Source organism: Mustela nivalis (genome assembly GCF_964662115.1).
Source record: "Mustela nivalis genome assembly, chromosome: 10".
Lineage (NCBI taxonomy): Eukaryota > Metazoa > Chordata > Mammalia > Carnivora > Mustelidae > Mustela > Mustela nivalis.
Window position 1 is genome coordinate 77,132,439 of NC_139029.1, and position 21,674 is coordinate 77,154,112.

At 36.1% G+C, this 21,674-nt stretch overlaps 1 protein-coding gene across 3 annotated transcripts in view; it reads left to right on the plus strand.

Annotated features, from left to right (window-relative positions):
* FNBP1L (formin binding protein 1 like) overlaps positions 1 to 13,030 on the plus strand; it is a 105,409-nt gene extending 92,379 nt beyond the window's left edge. Inside the window, exons 10-15 of one of the 3 annotated variants that reach the window (XM_082688713.1) lie at positions 2,147 to 2,256; positions 4,795 to 4,927; positions 5,300 to 5,394; positions 7,506 to 7,654; positions 9,311 to 9,469; positions 10,766 to 13,030. In XM_082688713.1, coding sequence (XP_082544839.1) covers positions 2,147 to 2,256; positions 4,795 to 4,927; positions 5,300 to 5,394; positions 7,506 to 7,654; positions 9,311 to 9,469; positions 10,766 to 10,773 — 654 coding nt within the window. In that variant the 3' untranslated portion in view covers positions 10,774 to 13,030. Of the gene's footprint in view, positions 1 to 2,146; positions 2,257 to 4,794; positions 4,928 to 5,299; positions 5,395 to 7,505; positions 7,655 to 9,310 lie in introns of all 3 variants that reach the window. The other 2 variants (XM_082688712.1, XM_082688714.1) reach the window with 2 other exon arrangements.
* The last annotated feature ends 8,644 nt before the right edge of the window (positions 13,031 to 21,674 follow it).

Consider the following 21,674-nt stretch of genomic DNA (forward strand, 5'->3'; position numbering starts at 1 on the left):
AAAATTAAAAATAATTTTTCTTAACATCTTTTAAAATTGTATAAATTTTTATTTCTAGTTTATCTTAAGAATCATTAGATTTTCAAAACAGTAAGAAAGAAAATTTCCTACTAATTTCATTAGAGAGTCCGTGCTTTCTTCTTCTGTACTACTGAATGGGAATAAAAGCACACATAACCAAAATTTTGTGTGTGTGTGTGTGTGTGTGTGTAGTGTATGTGTGTGATGGTCCTTTATACATTTCAGACACATTAATGGAACTACATTGTGAAGACCTAACCCCCAAATCTTTGCTTGCATAGTTTCTTATTTTTGGAAAATAGACCACTCTCTTTCAAACCACTTAATTTCAGACTGGTAGTCTGTCCTTTTAGAAATTAATTCCCTTGTAGTAGGAAGAGTTGTAAAATGCCTCAGAGGTCTTTATATCTATAGGAAGTAGCATGTTTAGTTCTCATATTCTGTAAAAGAACAGGTTATAGTGTCAAAATGAGATATCAGAAATGCCCAAGTATCCATTGTGTAATAAATTTGAGAACAAGGTTTAATTAGGGGTAAGTAGAAATCTGGAAGGTTTACTTATGGTAATTATGAGTTTATTGTAATACTACACAAAAACCACACTGAATTATATTTCTTCATTAAGTAGCTTTTCAGAATTTTTAAGAAATATTTTGCAAATATAGATAATGAAGTTTTATCTTTGGCACATATGTAATAGTTTTCAAAACCTGTACCTGAAATTAGGTTAAATCTGACAGTTTACATTAATAATTGACCACTAAATTTAAAGGCACCTTCTTTAAGAATTCTCCCATTCATTTAGTTAGGTCAGATTTAGTTGATTGACAGATTCTTTTTTCTGCTACCTGGTAGATTAAAGAACAAAAATTACTCAGACAAGATACTCTGCCTTTTTAAAGGCAAGCTTGTTAAATATCCATAATGTATGGGCCACTTGGGGAAAATTCTGGAGATTCTGTTTATTAATTAAATGTTACCTTTGATCATGGCTCCATCCTAAAAGTGAGTTTTTTTAAAGTCAAGGAAGTATTCTTACAGATGGTGAAATAAAGCTACTTAGCATATGTTATATGCATAAGTGGCCTAAAGAGCAAGGATGCATTTCATTTCAACGATACTTGGAAAATTGAACTGGCATATTCCTAAAATCACCAAAAGAAAAATGTTATCAGTTTTTGGAGTGTATAAAAACTGAAGATGTAAATATGGGTTTATAGTAAATGGAATCAGTAGTTGCTAATATTGGCTCTGTTGTGTAAGCAAGCTCTAATAAGACAAATAAGAGTGACATGATTAACACTTGAGAAAGACATAATTTGAATCAGAAGTTTACATCTAAATACTAGTACTTTTTCTTAAATGATAGTTTCTTGAATATTAAAACATTAAAAAATTTTCAAACATCAAGCATCTTTCCTAAAGAACGAGATCCCATCTCTTTTTGGATTGTAACTTTCTTTCAGGAATAACTGAGGGTTGTTACTAGGTTGTACAAAAGGATAATGAATATTTCCTTATTAGAATAATTTCTTATATTTCACACAGGGGATAGTTCTACCTTTTGTTTTTTAATAATCAGGTATGTTTTGGTTCTAAAGAGTGGCTTAATAAATGTAATTATTGAAAGGTTATTCAATATCAAAATATATTTCACCAATTAGATTATCTTCATGAGGTAAGTTGCTTATTTCTATAAATTTTCATATTTGCAGTCAACATTTGCAATATTTGATTTGGCAATGTGCTGTTATCTATAAAACAATTTGTATAGGTGAGAAATGTTACGTGTTTCCATTTTTTTGTTGTTGCCGTAAGAAGGTTCATATGTATTTATTTTAACTGCCAAGACCTGAAAATAATCTGATAGTGGTCATTACAATTTTCTTCATCTGGTTACATCTTTACATATTCTATTTTATGACTTTATAAACTGACTGGAATTTGAGCTCTTTCTTCAATACAGTTGTTTTAATCAACATACATATCTGTTACGATTTCTTAAAAAGAGTTGTTTGGGGGGCTAATTTGAAATTAAACTTAAAATTGATATGTATTTTTATTTTATAGTGAATATATTTAAAAAATAAAATGTCCTGAAAATGTCTTTTATAATGATTTTCAGGGCCCAGCACTAGAAGATTTCAGTCATCTGCCACCAGAACAGAGACGTAAAAAGCTGCAGCAGCGCATCGATGAACTTAACCGAGAGCTACAAAAAGAATCAGACCAAAAGTATTTTCCATTAAGTCTTTTCTACCATATTATTCTTTAAGAGGTTGACTCTCAATGATGTGTTTAAATGTGATGTATGAAGGTTTAAAAATCATATATTCTAATTGAAATACCTTTTGAGGGAAAAGTAGACTCCTAAACTTTGAAAAATTTTATGGTTGCCATGTCACAGGTAATAATGAAATGTTAGTTTCTTAGGTTGCAGCTTACCCCTTGGATGCCAGTAGTCTATATTTGTGCTTTCCTAATATTGCAGAATAGTTTGAGGATTCATTTTCAAAATCGTTTCACCAGCACTAACCATCTCTTACACTTTGATACATTTCATTTTGCTTCGATATATACATTGAGTTCAGTCAAAACCTAAAGCTTTAATTATTTTGTTTGCAACAAATAATACTTATTACTTACAGCTTCAGATTCATGGATTTGAAGCTGTAATTTTTTTTCAATTTTATGTAAAGTTTCCTTTAGTTCTGTTTTGTTTTCGTGAACAGATAGTTATGATGAATAAAGGGTTATTAAGTGAATTGGTACCTTACTATCTGCTTTTATACTGAAGATAAAATTGGAGCTTAAACTATAACATAAGTAATTGAAGGTTTTGGGGTTGTTTGTTTTTGTTTTTTTGCAGCTCAGGCAGTTTCATTCCAGATTTAGTGTTTTGTTTTGTTTTTCTTGTTATTGAAGTATAGTTGATACACAGTGTCACTTCAGTTTCAGGTGTAGAAGTGATTAAAGTTTTGATCTTAAGAGTTGTACAATGGTGTGATAGTATACTTAATTGTAAATTAAATATTGTAATGTAGTCAATTCTCATTATTTATAGTAGTTATATTCTATAAAGTCACTGTGAATAGTGAAGTACAGGTTTAAGCTCCAGTTAGCTTCTGGTCACATTTTTATCAACTGATCAATTGTAACTTTATTTTGTTTTGTTTTGTTTGAAGATTTTATTTATTTGAGAAAGAATGAGTGGGGGGGAGGGGCAGAAGGAGAGGGAGAGGGAAATCTGAAGCAGACTCCTGGCTGAGCATGGAGTCCAACACAGGGCTTGATCCCAGGACCCGGAGATCATGACCTGAGCTGAAATCAGGAGTCGGATACTTAACCCACTGAACTGTCCAGATTATAACTCTGTTTTATATATGTTTCTTTTTGAAGACACATAATTTAATATATACTGTTCATTCACTAACTTGAACTCAGGCCCAGTAGCACTGTAACTCATGCATGTATTTTCTCGATAAGGCACCTCACAGCCTCCTTGCACTTAGAAGCACTAGATAATACTTCACCACACTTAAGGGCTTATTTTAAAAAGAAAAATGAACAAAGAGCACACAGTTAAAGAAACATGGCACTAGGTGGACAACAAAAAGGATACCTGTTCAGGGTGTCTAGAACTTAGGTAAGAAGGAAGACTGGAGATTTGAGTATCCTCTGAAGTTAGTAAGAGTCAATTATATCTCAATAAGACTAGAAAACAAAAACAAGAGACATTTTCAAAAATGAATGTAGGATGAGGTGAGAAGAAACGTTTATCATTTTATGTAACATACATTTAGAGTTTGAACAGAAATAGAGAAGAACCAGAGAGGGAGATGAGATAGTAGAGGTGAGAAGGGAAAGAAAATGGAACCTCCAAGAAATCAGGGTGGAAAAGATTATTAGAGTGTTAGTCAGTAATGTCAGATATTAGAGGGAGTCACAGAGTGCTGATTGAGGTATAACTGGCAGTGATATGATTAGAGAAATGAAGAAGAGATGAATGAACTGGGAGAGGGACAGGTGAAAGATGGCATTCCTATTTCTAGCATAGTTGAGTGGGAGGACAAAGATGCTGTGATTTAAGATGAGGCACACTGAGGAAGGTATGACTGCATGGGGATATAATGAATTTGATTTCAGAAGCGAATTTAAGAATATTGGGGTGGCCTGGGTGGCTCAGTGGGTTAAGCCGCTGCCTTCGGCTCAGGTCATGATCTCAGGGTCCTGGGATCGAGTCCCACATCGGGCTCTCTGCTCAGAATGGAGCCTGTTTTTTTTTCTCTCTCTCTCTCTGCCAGCCTCTCTACCTACCTGTGATCTCTCTCTGTCAAATAAATAAAAATAAATAAATAAATAAATAAAATCTTTAAAAAAAAAAAAAAGAATATTGAAAAATATTTTTCCAGGCCTTAATTTAACCTATATATGTACAAAGACATACATAATATATATACACACACACACACAATAAACATATATACAGTATGTATTTATACTATGTATAAAATCTTATAAATGAGAAGCAAGAAATTAGAAATCTATTTTTTTATTCCAAATATTTGATAAGACGGTCTCCATAAATTACTTACTCTGTATACATTATATTATCATCTTTATGCAGGTTATCTTTAGCTGGTAATGTTTGACTAAATTTAAAGAGATGGGACTCTTAAGATCAGGCTATGTGAGATTCACCAGAATCATTCCAGGTATGTTTACCTGGAAACATAAGAAGTGAATATTCTGTGACTTCCTTCCCATTTCCAGAGAAGCACTCAACAAAATGAAAGATGTGTATGAGAAAAATCCACAAATGGGGGATCCAGGGAGTTTGCAGCCTAAATTAGCAGAGACCATGAATAATATTGACCGCCTACGAATGGAAATACATAAGAATGAGGTAGGTTCGTTTTGCAGTTGTCTAAGGTAAAATCATTTTTATAAACTTCATTATGATAGGTTGGTTTTTGCTACAATTTCATCTTCAAATTTTTATTTAATTTTAGGGTGTATGGTCTAAAAGGGATCATTATAGTATATAATCTTTAGAATTAGTTTCTCATTCAAGTTTTTCTTAATTAAAACTATGTGAAACTAAACCTGCTTTTCTTACCCCCTGTAAAGTTGGTCATTGATCAAACCAGAATAAAGGTTTCCCTTCTTTAAGAAATAGGTAATTATAAAAACTTAAAGCACATTTGAAATGTAGACTAACTTGGGAACTTTTAAAAATATTTATTGAGCTAAGTTTTACTTATTTTTTTTCCCTAAGGCTTGGCTCTCTGAAGTTGAAGGCAAAACAGGTGGGAGAGGAGACAGAAGACATAGCAGTGACATAAATCATCTTGTAACACAGGGACGAGAAAGGTCACTTTTTGCATTTTATGTGTATTTCTTCTTTTCCCTCAAATTTTTCTCACCTTTTTGTCCTAAAATTCATAGAGTTCTTCCCTGATTTAATAGGTTTGGCTTTTAATAACATTAGTTTTGTGAACTTAAATGACTTTCTGTTTCTTTACAGTAGCTACAGGTAAAAATATGAAATTTCCTATTAATGATCTGTATTAGATTGTCATGCATCTTAAAACAGAGATAGGAACAGAAAATTTGTGGAGCTACAGTCTGGAGGCATAGGCTCCTCTGACCTGGGAATATTCCAGGGTTTAGATGGAGTTGGGTGGCGTATGCCAAAGAAAAACTTAACTATTAAATTGCTCAAAGTTTTGTGAAGGAAAAAAAAAAAATCTGTATTGTTAGTTTGCATCACAGCTTCCGAAAGGCATTTTGCTAAGTTTCCATGTTTTCATACCATTTGTGATATTTCCCCCGCTGTGTATATGTCTTCTCCCACTCCTCCACTAACATCCAACAAATTAGGATTCTCTTTAGAGAGAATTTGAGAGATCTAGTATAAAATCTTGGCTTACTACTTAATTACAGTGCAATTTGAACAAGTTTGTTTTTAATAATCTGAGTCTGTTTCTTAAAATATAAAATAGAGATTAAAATACCTATTATACAGGGTTATTAGTAATAAATGAAATAATGTACATAAAGCACCTCGTAGTAAAATACCTGGGAATAGTATGTGCTTGATAAATTTTAGTTCTTCCTTCTCTTTTCTTATGTTATCACTCTTGAAAGAGTACCTATCTTTAGTATCTCAAGAGATACTTAAAAATATACTGGTTTTTGTTACTAGGTAAAACCTAGATTAAAGTAATATAATCTCTAGTTTGTGTTATTTAAGAACATGGCTTCCAAAGTGCTTTTAATTTCTATTCATACAGAATTCCCATTACCTTATTCAGTCATTTGATTCTTTTTTTTTTTTTTTTTTTTTTTTTAATTTTATTTATTTATTTGAAAGACGGAGATCACAAGTAGGCAGAGAGGCAGGCAGAGAGAGAGAGAGAGGGAAGCAGGCTTCCCGCGGAGCAGAGAGCCCGATGCGGGGCTCGATCCCAGGACCCTGAGATCATGACCCGAGCCAAAGGCAGCAGCCCAAACCTCTGAGCCACCCAGGCGCTCCAGTCATTTGATTCTTTAGCAAAATTATTAACACTTTTCTCTTTTTAAAAAAATTTTAAGAAAAAAATACCTTTGGATTACCTGTTCTTTTGAATTTTCTGAGTTTTACTAACTTCATTGTTGGCATGATTAATTGGAAGTTAACTTTATTAGGAGTCTTTTTGCTTTCAGGGACAGAATAAATAATAAATACCCAAACTGGCTTAAACTAAAAAGGGATTTTATTGGCTTGCTCTAGGGAGAGCTTGATCTAGCAACTCAGATGATAGAACTGTTTCTCTCCACCTTAGAGTTCTGCCTTCTCCTATGTTGGCTCCATTTGAAGTCTTCATATGATGAGCTTTCAGAGTTTGAGGCTCATATTTCTTCAGGTTCAAGTCCAGTAGAGAAGGCAGAGAGGGAGCTTCTCTTCAGTCCTAAAGAAAAGTCTCTGGGGTCTGTTCTACCTGATTGGGTTATAAACCTCTTCATGAACTGTTCACTCTGACCATACACGTGCTGTGCTGTGCTGAGACAGGCCCTTTGCAGTCAGGACAAAGCTCTGCCTGAAGCCTGGGAACTGAACATGGGTCTGGATGGGTCCCCTATGGAATTTTAGGGTTCTTTTGCCAAAAGAGGAAGTAATAAATCTGCAGTGATGAAAGACAAGTGTCCCCTCCATTCTCCCATTTTATCTCTAGACCCAGTGATAGTGAGACGTACTTATGAATGCATGCCATATGCCTAGAACATTGTAATTTTTTAATTTCAGGAGAGTCAACAAAGAAGTATTTTGTATTACCAGCAATTTATGTATATCATCAAGATTGAAGAGAATAAAGGCTTAATTTGAAACTGTGTCATTGATATTTAGTTCTCTGAACTGATCTGAGGAATTCAGCTTGTAGATAGCATAAAAAGTTCCCATGTTTGTGATATTTGATGAGGTATACTTTTATGTTTTATAGTCCCGAGGGAAGTTACACTGATGATGCAAACCAAGAAGTCCGTGGACCAACTCAACAACATGGTCACCACAGTGAGTTTGATGATGAATTTGAAGATGACGATCCTTTGCCTGCTATTGGACACTGCAAAGCTATCTACCCTTTTGATGGTATAATTTTCTGTTGTGTTTGATAAAAACTGGTTTCTTAAAGTCTACATACATTGAATCATGCACTTTAGTGTTCTTAGTTGTATAGTTCATTGTCAGCAAATTGTAATCCCAGCTCATTAGTATGAATATTTTTGTTTTAACTATATTACAAATAGAGGTTTTTCTTCAGTACATGACACTGAAAGAAAATTACTTGTGTTACCAGCATCCTAGTACAGATTTCATTTATCAACTTTGGTCGATAACAGAATTTAATTTCCCCCAGATACCTTAATAATACTACATGTACTCATCACAGGTGAAGCAGCTTGAGCATGTAGCTCAACCTAGGAAGTAAAAGGCTAGCAGATGCCACTTTAATCTCTTCCTTGTAACTTGCTATCATTGAGAGACAGGTACAAGGCACATGGCATAACTGAATGTCCCTATTATATTCAGACCCTGTAGGCTATATTTTCAAGTGAGAGAAGGAGAATATGGTTGCTTCTGACTATGCCGTCCTTCCCTTCTGATGGTTGGAGAACAGTCCCTGTGAGGAAAGGAGGACACTGTGATTCTCTCTTGGAGATTTTTTGTTGCCCTTCCCTCTCTTGGGACTGTGAAAAATCCTTTTCCTAAATTAACAGAGGAGCAGAGTAACACTTCCATAATCATTTGTTATAAAGTGGCATATGATTTAAGATCCTTACCCACCCATCCATTGTATTGATTTTAAAGTTGAATAAAGTTTTTAGTTACTCCTCATTCTGAGAAAGTAGTATTTAAGTTCTTGCTCTAACGTTACCTCGAGAATTTATCATATGTTAAATGAAGATTCATTATTGAAAACTGTTACTGCTAATCTGGTTGGAAGTGGTTGGTAGTGGAGAAGAAGGAGAGCCCTGAGTGGAGAAGGAGAGCCCGGAGTCTGAGGAGATTTCGAAGAAAGTTCATGTTTTGTGGCTATGACTATTCTGCCTCCACTATCAGCGGAATTGAACCTGGGTTTTTCTCTATTCCCTCTCCAAACTATATTCTTTTCTTTTTTCTTCCCACCCTCCAGTAATATTTTCCTGATCCATACCTCATGAATTTTCTAGATAGCAGCGCCACTCAAATTTGGGAAAGAAGGGGCACCTGGGTGGCTTAGTTGTCAAGCGTCTGCCTTTGTTTGGCTCAGGTCAAGACCCTGGGGTGCTGGGATCGATCCCCACATCGGGCTCCCTGCTCAGTGGGAAGTCTACTTCTCCCTCTCCACTCCCCACTGCTTGTATTCCCTCTCGTGCTGCCTTTTTCTGTCTTTTTCTCTTTTTCTGTCAAATAAATAAGTAAAATCTTTAAAAAAAAAAAAAAAAACTGGAAAGGAATTGAAGTAGTGAAATAAGAGTATCCTGTCAAAAACACGCGTAATGTAGCTAAGATATTTCATCTGCTGCATTGGGGTGGGGGGTGATATCAATGCCAGTTTCCCAGGGTTATTGTGCATTTCCAGTGACATAATGTTTGTGAAAGTGTTGGTTAAACTAAAGCATCATAGAGCTGTTGCTAATGAGAGTTAGTGGGCTCTTGGTTCCAGGTACATTGAAGTCTAATAGGTTTTCATGTTGTTTTGTATATTTGTAACTTTTATTTGAAGTTATTAATTATGCTTGTGCTATGAAAACTCTCATTTAGGACATAATGAAGGTACCCTGGCAATGAAAGAAGGTGAAGTTCTATACATAATTGAGGAAGACAAAGGTGATGGATGGACAAGAGCTCGGAGACAGAATGGTGAAGAAGGCTACGTTCCCACATCATACATAGATGTAACCCTAGAGAAAAACAGTAAAGGTGCAGTAACTTACATCTAAACTAACCAGGCAGTTTTGTGATGTGTATGACATAGGAATGATAACATAAAACAAAACACATGGGTGGGAAAACAAGAAAACTTAAAGGCATCCAAGATACATTGTTCACTATGTGAGCTGAGTGTAGGCTCGATCTTAAAGATGTGAATATTACTACCACAAGAAACTGTTCTCATGATGTTTTACCATTTGAATGACGTTGGTGTGAAGCTTTATTGATGTAAAGCTTTATTGGTGTAAAGCCTTTTGCTTTATGTCCTGCTTAAGTCTCTGTGAAAGATTTGTGTTTTTCTGCCTTATAAGTCATAGAATTTGATCTGTTGGGCAGGAATCCAGATATAGGAAGCCCTCCTCCTCCAACACACACTTTGCTTCATAAAACACAGTGACTGTAAGTGAATTCAAATAAGTAAAACTGCTCTGAAAGCTAACTTCCAAAAGAGTGGTTTGGCCTAGGAGTTTGAATTTTTGTAGCTGCAGTTTCCAGGAAGAAAAGTAATAGTTGGCTAATTGAAAAAATCAATACAGTCGTTTTCAGTTTTCTCCCTATTCTTAGCTTTGTTTTCTTAAAGGAAGAAAACAAACACCTTGAGCATAAATCTATATTAGTTGTAGGCTAATCAAGAGACCTGTAAAAGAAATCAACCTGGTCTTGCTCCTACGTGAATAAAATGGAGTTTTTTTGAGACCTGAAAATATTTTCATCTAGTATACTAATAATTTTCAGTAATGTACAGTCTTCCTTCCAGATTAATACTTACAGTTTTTCATCTTGAAAAATGTCTTTTGGGAAATACCACTTTTGTGATGATTTAGCAATTATACATAGGAAAATAGATTCTAAATAAACTGAGAGGAAATCTTGAATGGAAGGAAAGTACTGGCAAATTTTTACTTTGAAAAGAAAAACCTTTTTTGACTAACTGGGTTGTAGGACTTTATCTGTAGCACCATTTAGGACATTTCCTCATTTTAGCTCAATCATCAATTCAAGATTTTTTTTTTTTTTTTTCAATTAATTTTAACAAGCATTTGTTGCAAAATGCTATGTAATTAAGGATTGTGCAGTGCTGGTCATGTGGGGAAGTAAAGCAAAGAAGCAATTAAGAGACTGGTCCTTAATTTTGCTCACGTCCAGATTTTTCTGGTGTTTTCACATAGCTGACTATTAAAATGATTTTAGACATTTGAGACAGACACTTTAAACTGAATACCCCTTTTGGTCTTACCAAAGGTCTTCAGTAATTGTTCTTTTTTTTTTCCTCCTGGACTACAGGTTCCTGAAGAGGGTTTCTGAGGAAATGGGCAAGATGTTGAAGGAGGTTACATGCAGCTGCTTTTAGGGGGAGGGTATTAAGTTGTCAGGTTCAGAGAGTGAGAGAAGCAAGTTGCATGAATGCATGCAGACATTTTTTTTTTTTTTTACTAACTTCATTATCATTTCCATACATTGTTTTAAAGAATCATTGTTAATACTAGTCCTTAAATTCCTCATTCACAATTATTCACATAAAGGGAAAAAAGCCCAAAATGGCCAACTTTTTTTCCATTTGTTTTACTGATACTTAAGTTAGAAAAAACGTAAAGCTGTCATGAAATTTGTCTTACATTTGGCTGTCCCAACAGGACCGTCTATCCCAGCTCTGTTTTAATTGGCCTTTAGACCCATTGTCTTTTAGACCCCTTGCCATTTGTCAGCGTCTGCCTGCACCACCTCTGTGCTTGCTTAACATCCTGTTGCATGTCTAGAGCGACTGGGCTAGAGTTTTCAGGCATGTCTTTATAATCCCTTGTTCTTGTCAAAGTCTTTGTTTTGTTTTACATTTGTAGTGCAAGTCACTTTGTCAGACATCTCCAGCACTAATGTTTCCATCGTAGTATTCGTGTACCCTACTATAACTTCCCAACTGCAAACATTCCAGTTTTGGCATTATGAAGAAGTAGTTTGTGAATCTGAAGTATTTATGATAAGAAAAAGAAAACATCTCTGCTCTAGCCTACAGCCCAGTTGAAAGAACTCTGAAATGTAATACATCTTCACCTCAGTCTAAGAAGAATCTATAGTCAGCACTGAAATCCTGGCATAATAAACACAAGATACTCACCACCTCAAGACAAAGGACTGTTGTCAGAAGTCAGCTGCTTCCATTCAAATGCTGCCTTAAACTAGAGTGCCTAAATCTGTTGATTGCCAACACTACCACTACAGTATCCCACAAAGGGCTTTATGTGTCAGCTCAGTGCGACCTCCTTTAACTCGGCAGCGCTGCTGTGGATGCCGACCTAGCCTTGGTAGGTGGCTTTTAGAGCTCTACCATGTTTGATGGTGCATCTTCAAATTTATGCATCAAGCTAAAGACATGTCCAAGTCCATTTTACTTTACTCAGTGTTTTTATGAGAAGTTTTATGGACCCCCCATTGTGTTTTAATTTGGGGTGACCATGTTCTTATTTGATTATTACAACGATAGTCTGTTTTCAAGTGATGCTTTTGTTTGAACCAGATAAAATTTAGTGAAACTTTGTAATGATCTATGTGCACTTTTACTTGTAAAATGGAAATTTCTGTATGTTTATACTTGTAAATATAATTGTCCTTAGTGCCCCTGTTGCTCATGTTGTCCTGCCTCACATTTGTGATTCTGTTAATGACTTGTATCTTAACGAATTTCTTAGTGGTGTTTAACAGGGAGATGGGCATGGGTTGGGGGGTTGGTATTTGTACCACAGAAGCTTCATTAATTTTGTTTGTTACTGTTTTGAGGGAAGAAAGAACATGAAATGGTCTGTGTATTATTGGATTTTAAGCAATATTTTAGAAGCTGTGTGACTGCTTTAATAATTTTTTCCCCAGTGTTATTTGAATCGTACTACCAGTTATACTGAAGCTGAATGGCAATTGTGTGAAAGTTAATGCCTTCATAAGATCAAGTACACCCCTGTTACACAGCTGACATAAAATAGTGTATTACCTTTGAGGCTAGTAAACTATATAGCTTAGACTTTGAATCTCTTTACAGGGTTATTTATATAATGTGACATTATTCAGTACTGACGGACTACATAAAGTAGTTTTAAAATCTAGTGCTATTTTTATTTTAAAGGTTAGCAGTGAGGAGGAAATGTGATCTGGCTGTGTTTGTCCTCTGTACAAAGCCTGAAGTGCTTGTGTTTTTTTGGCTGACAGCCACAGAGGGCAAAGTTTAAGGTTTTCTTGTAAGGACTAACTGTTCTTTTCAAGCTACTGTTTGTTTTTCTCAAAGCAGGATTTGCTTCCGTAGGAGGCAGGGTCCTTCGCGTGGAATAGTGCAACCTGTACATGGGTTATTACAATAGGACAGACATTTGTACTTATACAGTTTAAGTCATTCTTAAATCATTCTTAAATTTTGAACATGTGAATTGTCCAAAAGAAATCTTTAATTTTTCAGTAATTTTTACTCTTTTTGTGCACATGTTGATTTAATGGTAAATGCTTTGTTTAAGATCGTGTTCTCTGTTGAGAATATTTTCACAGAATAAAACAATCTTTTCATGGTCAGTTTAAGTTGTATAGTGTGTTATCTCTTATTCCTATGTGAACTAAGGAGATGTAATGATTTTGTTATTTGTTGTGCTGAATTCCTGATGATACAAAGTAGACGACAAGTTCCAGAAGTAGAAGTATCTGTGTTGGGTGACATTTTTAGCAAAGCAGTTTTGGAAATGTTTATTCTAGTTTTAGTTTCTTTGAAGCTTTCCTAAAGGTAAGAAAAGCTGTTTCTCTTTTAGAGTAATTTTAAATTGAGTGTAATAATTTGGATCTTTTAATCTCTATTTTACCATAGCTATGTTGCACAGACTTTCCTTTTACACCATCTTATCCTCTGCATCCATAGAAAGTGTCACTGTACCATAGACTGATCTGTCCACATGCTGGTCAGCATTTACTGTGCTTCTCCTTGAATTCCTGGTCAGAGAGCACCTGTATCCTCCTGGCATTTCAAAGCATGGGAAGGTAGTGTTTGTCACAGTAGTGTCATATCTGACATTTTAGGAAGTCTTAATTTCAGAAGGCTCAGCTTTTTAAAAGGGGAAATAGGAAACCATGACTGTTAACTTCTAGAAACCCTAGAAAATACTAAAACTCTGGGTTGATCCTGAATAATAACAGGTTATAATTGTTGTGATTAGAATTTAGAGATCCATGCTGAGCTTGGAAGTATGGACACATACAAAATAGCAGGAAAATGGTATCAACAACAAAAACTCAAAACAATGAGAAGGGCTTTTAAACTATCTGAATTGAGATCAAGGAAGTCAAATCCTACTTGCTAGGGAAAGATAACATCCTTATAACAATATTAACAAGAGAGAAAGGATCTCCAGACTTGTTGAAGAGGATAGATTTTCTTTGTGAGAAGGTATTCATTTAGATGAAAAAATATTAAAGAAACACCAAACCTATTTCAATGAACTCATAAACCTGGGGCCAAATATATTCTCAAGTATAGTTACTGTGAATAAGAAACTATTGGAAATTTAAGAGATGCCAAAAGATTAGGGGTGGGAAAATAGAAAATGTGAATAGTAAACTCTGGGAAGTTTGACAAGTCTTAAAAGTACTGGGCAATTTTGTCGACATTTAGAAGAAAATGTAATGGGCAACTGACCTAGATCCTAAGAAAAAGACACATCAAATTAGCCTCATTCCTTTCTTTAGATACAGTTGGGAAACTCGAGATAAATATATTTATTTCAGCACAATTTCAGGACTTCCCAGGATTTCTTACTCATTTTTGTTCGATGGTGATAGCATTGTTGGAGAAAATGGGAGCTTGCCACAAGCTGATATGGTAAACCCAGAATGTCAACCCTGAGGAAAATTTCTTGTGGAAAATATGTGTATGTTATGAACCATACAGAATAAATCTAAGTGTATCACACAATTTAAATAGAAAATTACCATTTTCTTTTCCATGAAGGATAACCACTATCCCAAATTTCTTAGTTTTTGTTTTCTCAGTTTCTCTACATGTTACTACAAGAGTATTTTTTCCTAAACCTGATTAGCGTTCCATGTTTCTGAGTAAAGAAGTTGTTATACTCTATATGTGCAGGCCTGATATTGAACCAGTGCACACCGATACAACCATGGTTAATATTAATACTGAAATATTTCCATACCAATTGGTAAATGGTAATTCCAGAAACTTGTAAAACCAAGTTCGAGTACATGTGGTTTCTCAGAAACCACACATGATACTTTGTGATGTATTTCAGTTTTGAGCAATGAGGACAAAGGTGAAGGAATTGCTATAGATTTACTATTATTTCAGGTTTGGGGAAATCTTTGTAAACCCTTGAGTGGAAGAGGAACCTGGGCAACCAGAAGAAGAGCTCTGTTCATCTTCCCAAAGAAATGGCTCATCCTGCTCAAGGGGAGGTGTCTAAGCTCTGGTAGCAGCTGGGAAGATTGGGAGTGTGGGTAGGCTTAAGTGTTAGGGACATAGCCCTTTGTGGTGGAGGGTAACCTGCCTTGTGCACTGAAGAGATGTGAGGAGAGTGACTGTACCAGGATTCTTAAGTCCAAAAGAGAGTGCTCTCCCCAGGTGATAGCACAACTCCTGCTCTTTTCTTCCCCCTCTTCCCTTGTCTGGTCTCCAGAGAGGAGTATCATTGTTTGTCTGCCCTCTTCATCTCCACTGGTTTACACTCACTGGCCTGAACAAGCTGCTCTGTCCCAGGGCCAGCAGAAGCTCTGGCAGACTTGCCTAGGTTTATATTCTCTTTGCTATCCCCTTCTTTGTCCTGAATCATAACTGGCATCTGACCAATCATTGGTTCTTTCTGGTTTGGCCAATATGGGAACCAGTTTGGGTGTGGAATGAGACAGACCTCACATACAAGTTCCCAGTTTATCCCAGATCATCAATCCCCATCCAACCCCCATTCTCTTTCCTCTAGCTGTGAGCTCCTACCACTGGCTCTTGGCATATAGCCAGCACCCAGATGGCACTATCCTGTCCAATGAGGTAAGAGGTGGATCAGCAGAGAAGGTGGATCCCTTCTCTTTAGGTGCCAAACAGCACATTAGTAAATTAATGACTATCAGTTGAATGGGGGATGTCACTGGAAGAGTTCTCAGCCTTTTATCAAATAGTGAGGATATCATTTAGCTGGTGAGAGCCATGTTAAACAAAAATTATATCAGCCCAGCTGTTAAAAGTGATTTGGAAATTATTAGTGGTTGCTGAATGTGCTACTTTCATCGCTTTAGATTTAAGTTTTATTGTGTAGTTTATTTAAAGGATTAAGGATTATTTTACTAGAGTTGCACATTGATGTGTATGAACTTATTAGTTCATTTGATTTCTATATTAACATTCTACTTTTAAATATTTTGAATACTGCGTGGTATCTTCTGAGACCTTTTCCTTCAGAGCGATTATAACAGTTTTACACACCTACAACTTGTGTATGAGTTACTTACGCTCCATAACCTGGCCAACACTTGGGAGTTAGTCTTTTCATTTCAGTGAATGAAAATGGCCTTTCATTGTAGTCTTATTTGCTTTCCCTGTGTATTGATGAAATTGAAAATCTTTTGTGTTTCCTTTTCTGTGAAAAGCCAATTTATATCTTTTGCCCTTTTTTTGTTGTTGATTGTCTTTCTGTATTCATGGGAATTTTTCATACATTAAGGGTGCTAATTATCTTGCTATGTAGCATAGCTGGTGACTGGCTTAGTTTTTTCTGTCTAGTTTAAAAAATTCTTTTTTGATTCAAAGTAAAAAGTAAAAAATTCTGGATTTCCTTTTAAATATTTTATGATTTTGCCTTTCACATAGAAGCTCTTAATTCATCTAGATTTTATTTTAGTTTATGATAGGAGACAAGGGGCCATTTTCCTCCCCTTTTCATTTGCTTAACCAATTGTCCAAGAGTTATTTATTTAAAAAGTTGCCCTTTCCCCCACTGATTGCCAATGTTACTTCTGTCATATCAAATTTCCACTGATAATTTAATTATTATAGCTTAATAATGAACTTTTATATCTAGTAGAACAGATTTCTGCCCTCCCTACATCTTATCTTCCTATGATGGTCTTGACTATTTTTAGCCATGTAAATTTTAGGAAAACCTTATCAAGTTAGCTTGAACAATCCTGTTGGATGTTGGGATTGCATTGAGTTTATAGGTCATTTTAAGAAGTGGTATCTCTGATACCAAGTTTTAAAATCTAGGAACATGTTCCTATTTATTTTTCTGACTTTTTCAGATTTTTAAAGTTTAAAAATTTCTTCACCAAACTCTTGTACATCTTTTGAAAATATTCCTAGGTAACACATATTTTTATGAATATTTTAACACATTGTTATAAAATACACAGAGAAATGCATGAAATGTAAATGTATACTTTGTTACTATAAAATCAACAGTTGAGTCAAGAAATAAAGCATTACCAGCACTCCAGACACATTCTGCATCCCTGTTTCCTCATAATTCTCCTAACCTTTTTTTCTTTTTAAGATTTTATTTATTTATTTATTTGACAGAGATCACAAGTAGGCAGAGAGGCAGGCAGAGAGAGAGGAGGAAGCAGGCTCCCTGCTGAGCACAGAGCTTGATGAAGGGCTCAATCCCAGGACCCTGGGATCATGACCTGACCCGAAGGCAGAGGCTTTAACCCACTGAGCCACCCAGGTGCCCACTCCTAACCTTTTTATATGGACTTAAAGTTTTTATTTTGTTTCTTATAATGAGTGTAGGTTTTATTTTTTATTTTGGGGGGAGAGAGAAAATGCAAGGAGGGGTAGAGGGAGACAGAATCTTAAGGAGGCTCCATGCCCAGCATGGAGCTCAATGTGTGGCTTGATCTTAAAACCTGAGATCATAACCTGAATTGAAATCAACAGTTAGGTGCTTAACCCACTTAGCCACCAAGGTGCCCCAGATTGTTTTGTTTTAAATCTAGATGGCTGTCTCTGATTTCTCACTGGCAGATTGAGTCTTTGTATTTACAGTGATTATTGATAACTTTGGAGTCTTTTCTGACATCTCTGTCAGATGTCATTCATCTGCTATTCATCTCACTTTACTGTCTTTTTGCATTCTTGTTTTCTCATTTTTTTCCTCTTCTAGTTTGAAACTTTGATTTTGTTCTTATAGCATTTACCCTTTACATTTTACAACTTAAAGCTAATTAGTATCTTTAATCCCCCTACTAATTAGAAGAAAACACTTTATCAGAACTCTAGTAACCGATCACCCAAACCAATCCTAGTTTGTGCTACTGTTTTGATTGCCTTTTTAACTTCACACAGTAGACACAATGTTGTCTTGATATACCGAGAAGATTACCCATTTCACTGCTCAACAATCCTTAAATCTCTGCCCTTCTTTCTGGATGAATTGCTTCCTCCCACCCCACTTTTCTTCTGGAGCTCTGATGCGATGCTTTGGGTCATTCTGTTTTGGTCTTTTAAATCTTTTCATCTATGTCTTCTACTTTTCCTCTCCTTGTCTCTCTGAGTTCATTAAATCTTCAGTTGGATCTAGTCTTCTGGGTTTTTGATGTTTGTTTTTTCTTTGGAGAAACTATGATCATGGTTGGGGTGGCAAATAGAGAATCTCAAGGAGGATCCATACCCAGTGTGGTGCTTGAGGCAGGTCTTCATCCTGACCCGGAGATGACCTGAGCTGAAAGAATCAGGCCCATAACCCACTGAACCACCCAGGTGCCCCAAGATCTAATCTTCTCTTTAATATTAGCATCCGTTGATTTTTTTTAGTTTACTATACATTTCTAAAGGATCTACCAAGTTTCTCTTAAAATGTAATATATATTTTTTTAAGATTATATTCATTTGACAGAGACCGTGAGAGAGGGAACACAAGCAGGGGAAGTGGGAGAGGGAGAAGCAAGCTTCCTACCAAGCAGGGAGCCCAATAGGCAGGCTCTATCCCAGGACCCTGGGATCATGACCTGAGCCAAAGGTAGATGCTTAATGACTGAGCCATCCAGGTGCCCCCAAAAATGTAATCATTTTTTTTATTAGTTGGTTAGATACAGATAATAATTATTTTTTTATTTAATTTCTTTTCAGTGTAACAATTCATTGTTTATGCACTACACCCAGTGTATTTTTTAATACTCATTTCCTGTTTGGGTTCATTTTCTCTTTATATACAACTATATATGATTGTGTTGCATTTAAAATGTGATAATTCTAGTATCTGAAGGCATTGGGGTTCTAAATCTTTCTTTCCCCAAAATTTTGTTCATGGTAATATTGCTTCTGCTTGAATTTATATATATTCATATGTAAATATATATTTAAACATTACTTTCTTCATTTTAAAATTTATTTTCTATGAATACTGGATGCTTTCCTCCTGAGAGGATGGGTTTATCTGCTCGGTCCCAGGGATGCCAGCAACCCAGGACCATTGTAAATCAGTTTAGTTTTGGATTTTTACTCTAGATTTGTTTGAGAATAGGCTTATAGTTGCAAATCCTCACCAAAGACCATTCTCATTACAATTCTTTTTTTGTAGTTATGCATAAAAGAAAGGCCTATTTCTTGGTAACCTCTCTTTGCTAGGCAGATGGATTTTATTTTCCCCCCAGACAAACAACAGGGACCCTTTAAGGATCCTTACTTAATAGAGATATTTCACATTTGGCTCACCTAAGACACCTTCTCCCATTCACTGAGGTGATGTTAGTATTTGCCTTAGGGGGCCACCCTAAGGTTTTTAAGTTCTCTTACAGAGTTTCTTTTTGCTGATCCTTTTGGTAGGTGAAGTGGGAAGGGAAGGATTATTTCTTGGGGATTTCCCTTTCATTCTGTCAAGTTTAACAGTGCATTAAAAGGTAAGTTTATTAAGATTTATTTAGTTAGTTATAAGGAAAGGGTTTTCCAAGAGTACCTAAACCACCATATTGCCAGAGGTAGAATTGTACTTTTGGTTTGGTTGGGTTTTTTTGGTTTTGCTTTTTTTTTTTTAAGCAAATAAAAAATAGTAATGTGATAGGTCCTTTGAAAAAAAATGGGAGAGGGCTTTACGATCCTAGGTCACATTAATGGAAATACAGAGAACCAGGATTCAAAACTAATATTTCCCTTATAATAAATAGACCATAATGAGAGGCTCATACTTCATTCTAGTATATTAGAACATATTTAAAATGGAATATTAAGATGGCATACTTAAGATGGAAGGAAAGTGGTTATAGTATAACTTATGTAACCAATAAATTGCATTTTTTTCAAAGGCTATTTAACATGATGGAGAAATTTTTGTAACTTGAGAAAAGTTGGATATTCCATATGATCCCCAAATTATTTAGAAGACAGAAAGAAAAAAGGAGGAAAAAGCAAATTGGTAAGTGTTGGCAGTTTATGGCAGAATGATTGAAATTTATTATTTTATTTTAAAATCTTGTGTTCCAAATTTTCTATAATAGGAAAAAAATGAGAGGGGTCCTGATAAACTAGAAAGAGTCTCCTTTGTGAAGTCAGAAGCCTAGAAAGTAAGCCTGGAAAACTCGTATTTAACCAGCTAGAGGAAAAGGTAACAATAAATTATTTTGATTGGAGCATTTAGATTATTTACATTTAAAGTAATTATTGATAGATATGTACATAAATGCCATTTGTTGTTTTCTGACTTTTATAGTTCTCTTGCTCTCTTGTGATGACTTTCTTTAGTATTATTCTTGGCTTTCACTTTTCACATTTTTTGTGTACGTATCATAGGTTTTTGGTTTGTGGTTTCCATGAGATTTGTATGTAACATCCTAAGTATATAGCCTTCATATATATATATATGGCCTAGGGTGGTCCCAGTGTTTTCTATGCAGACCCTGGACACCCACGTCAGCTCTGGCCATGGCACCAGGGCAGCCCTAGCAAAGAGTGCCCAGGACCCCTCGCCCTTCCCAGCCACAGCTCCAGCCAACTAAAATCACCAGGAGCACACAGTTTATACAGAGGACGACCAAACACAAGACCATTTCTTCAAATTTGTGCCTCTGTCACCTTGCTGAGACAGCTGAAGCTATGTGGGTGCTGACCGGGGGTGTCCAGTATGTGGCACACTGAGGCCACTCTGGTGGGGTGGCTTGGGCTGGTGTGGGCTAGGAACCAGGGGCTTGTGGAAGCAGTAGACTGCTCTTTTCCACGCTATAAAGGTGGAGGGAGAATGTAAACAGTGTCGCCAGCCCCTCTGAACAGAGAGCATTGCAGCAGCTCTCTGCCTTTCGGTGGAGTTCGAGGGCTGGATCTTTTATACTCTAGTTGCTTTTTTAAACTATGCCTTTTTTCTGCACGCTAGGGCATTTGGGCCTGGTGTGGGCTAGAGGCCTAGGGCTCACTGAGGTGGCAGGCCAGCAATGGTGCCAAGACCATGCTCTATCTTGCTGTGTCAAGGTGACGGGGGAAACCAACCTTGGTGTTCACCAGTCCCTCTGACCCTCTAGAGTTCCAGCAGCTCCCCCACTATTTTGCAGGGCTCTAGGGTTGTTTCCTTTATGTTCTAGTTGCCCTTTTAAACCATGGCTATTCTCTACCCCAGGGCAAACAAATCTGCCTGTGGTCCTTCAGTAGTATCCCTCCCCACTTCAGTTTGCAGCTTTGGGAGTAGGTGTTCCCTTTGTTACGGTCACCATCCCTGTTGCTGTTTTGTGTGTGGTCTAGCTTTCATCTTTCGTTGTGCAGAAGCTATCCAGTCAACCCTCACTTCTTTAGGAGGAAGTGCTTTATAAATAGGTATAGATTTGGTATATCTGGGCACAAGTGAGTTCAGGGTTTTCCTACATCACCATCTGGAACTGGAAGCTCAGCAGTTGGTTATTTTCAAATGCACGAAGTGCTATCATGAAGTATACTAGCATCTGGGTATTCCCTCTATACTAGGTGCTGTGCCGCACTCAGAAGGATGACTTTGGACTTGACCAAGTCCAGCTGCTAGCAAGCACCACAGCTTCACTTTGAACCTAGGTCTTCTGGAGCCAGGTCTACCTTTTATCACTATTCACTCTGTCTCCCATGCCACAAACCTTACATTTTCCATATCACTCTCATTTATTTTGGTTTATTATTAGGCTATAGTATCTAGGGAAGAGGATACCCCAGGAAGGTAGGAGGTATAATTATTATACTATGATGAGTTATTTAACAATAAAGAGACCAGATACA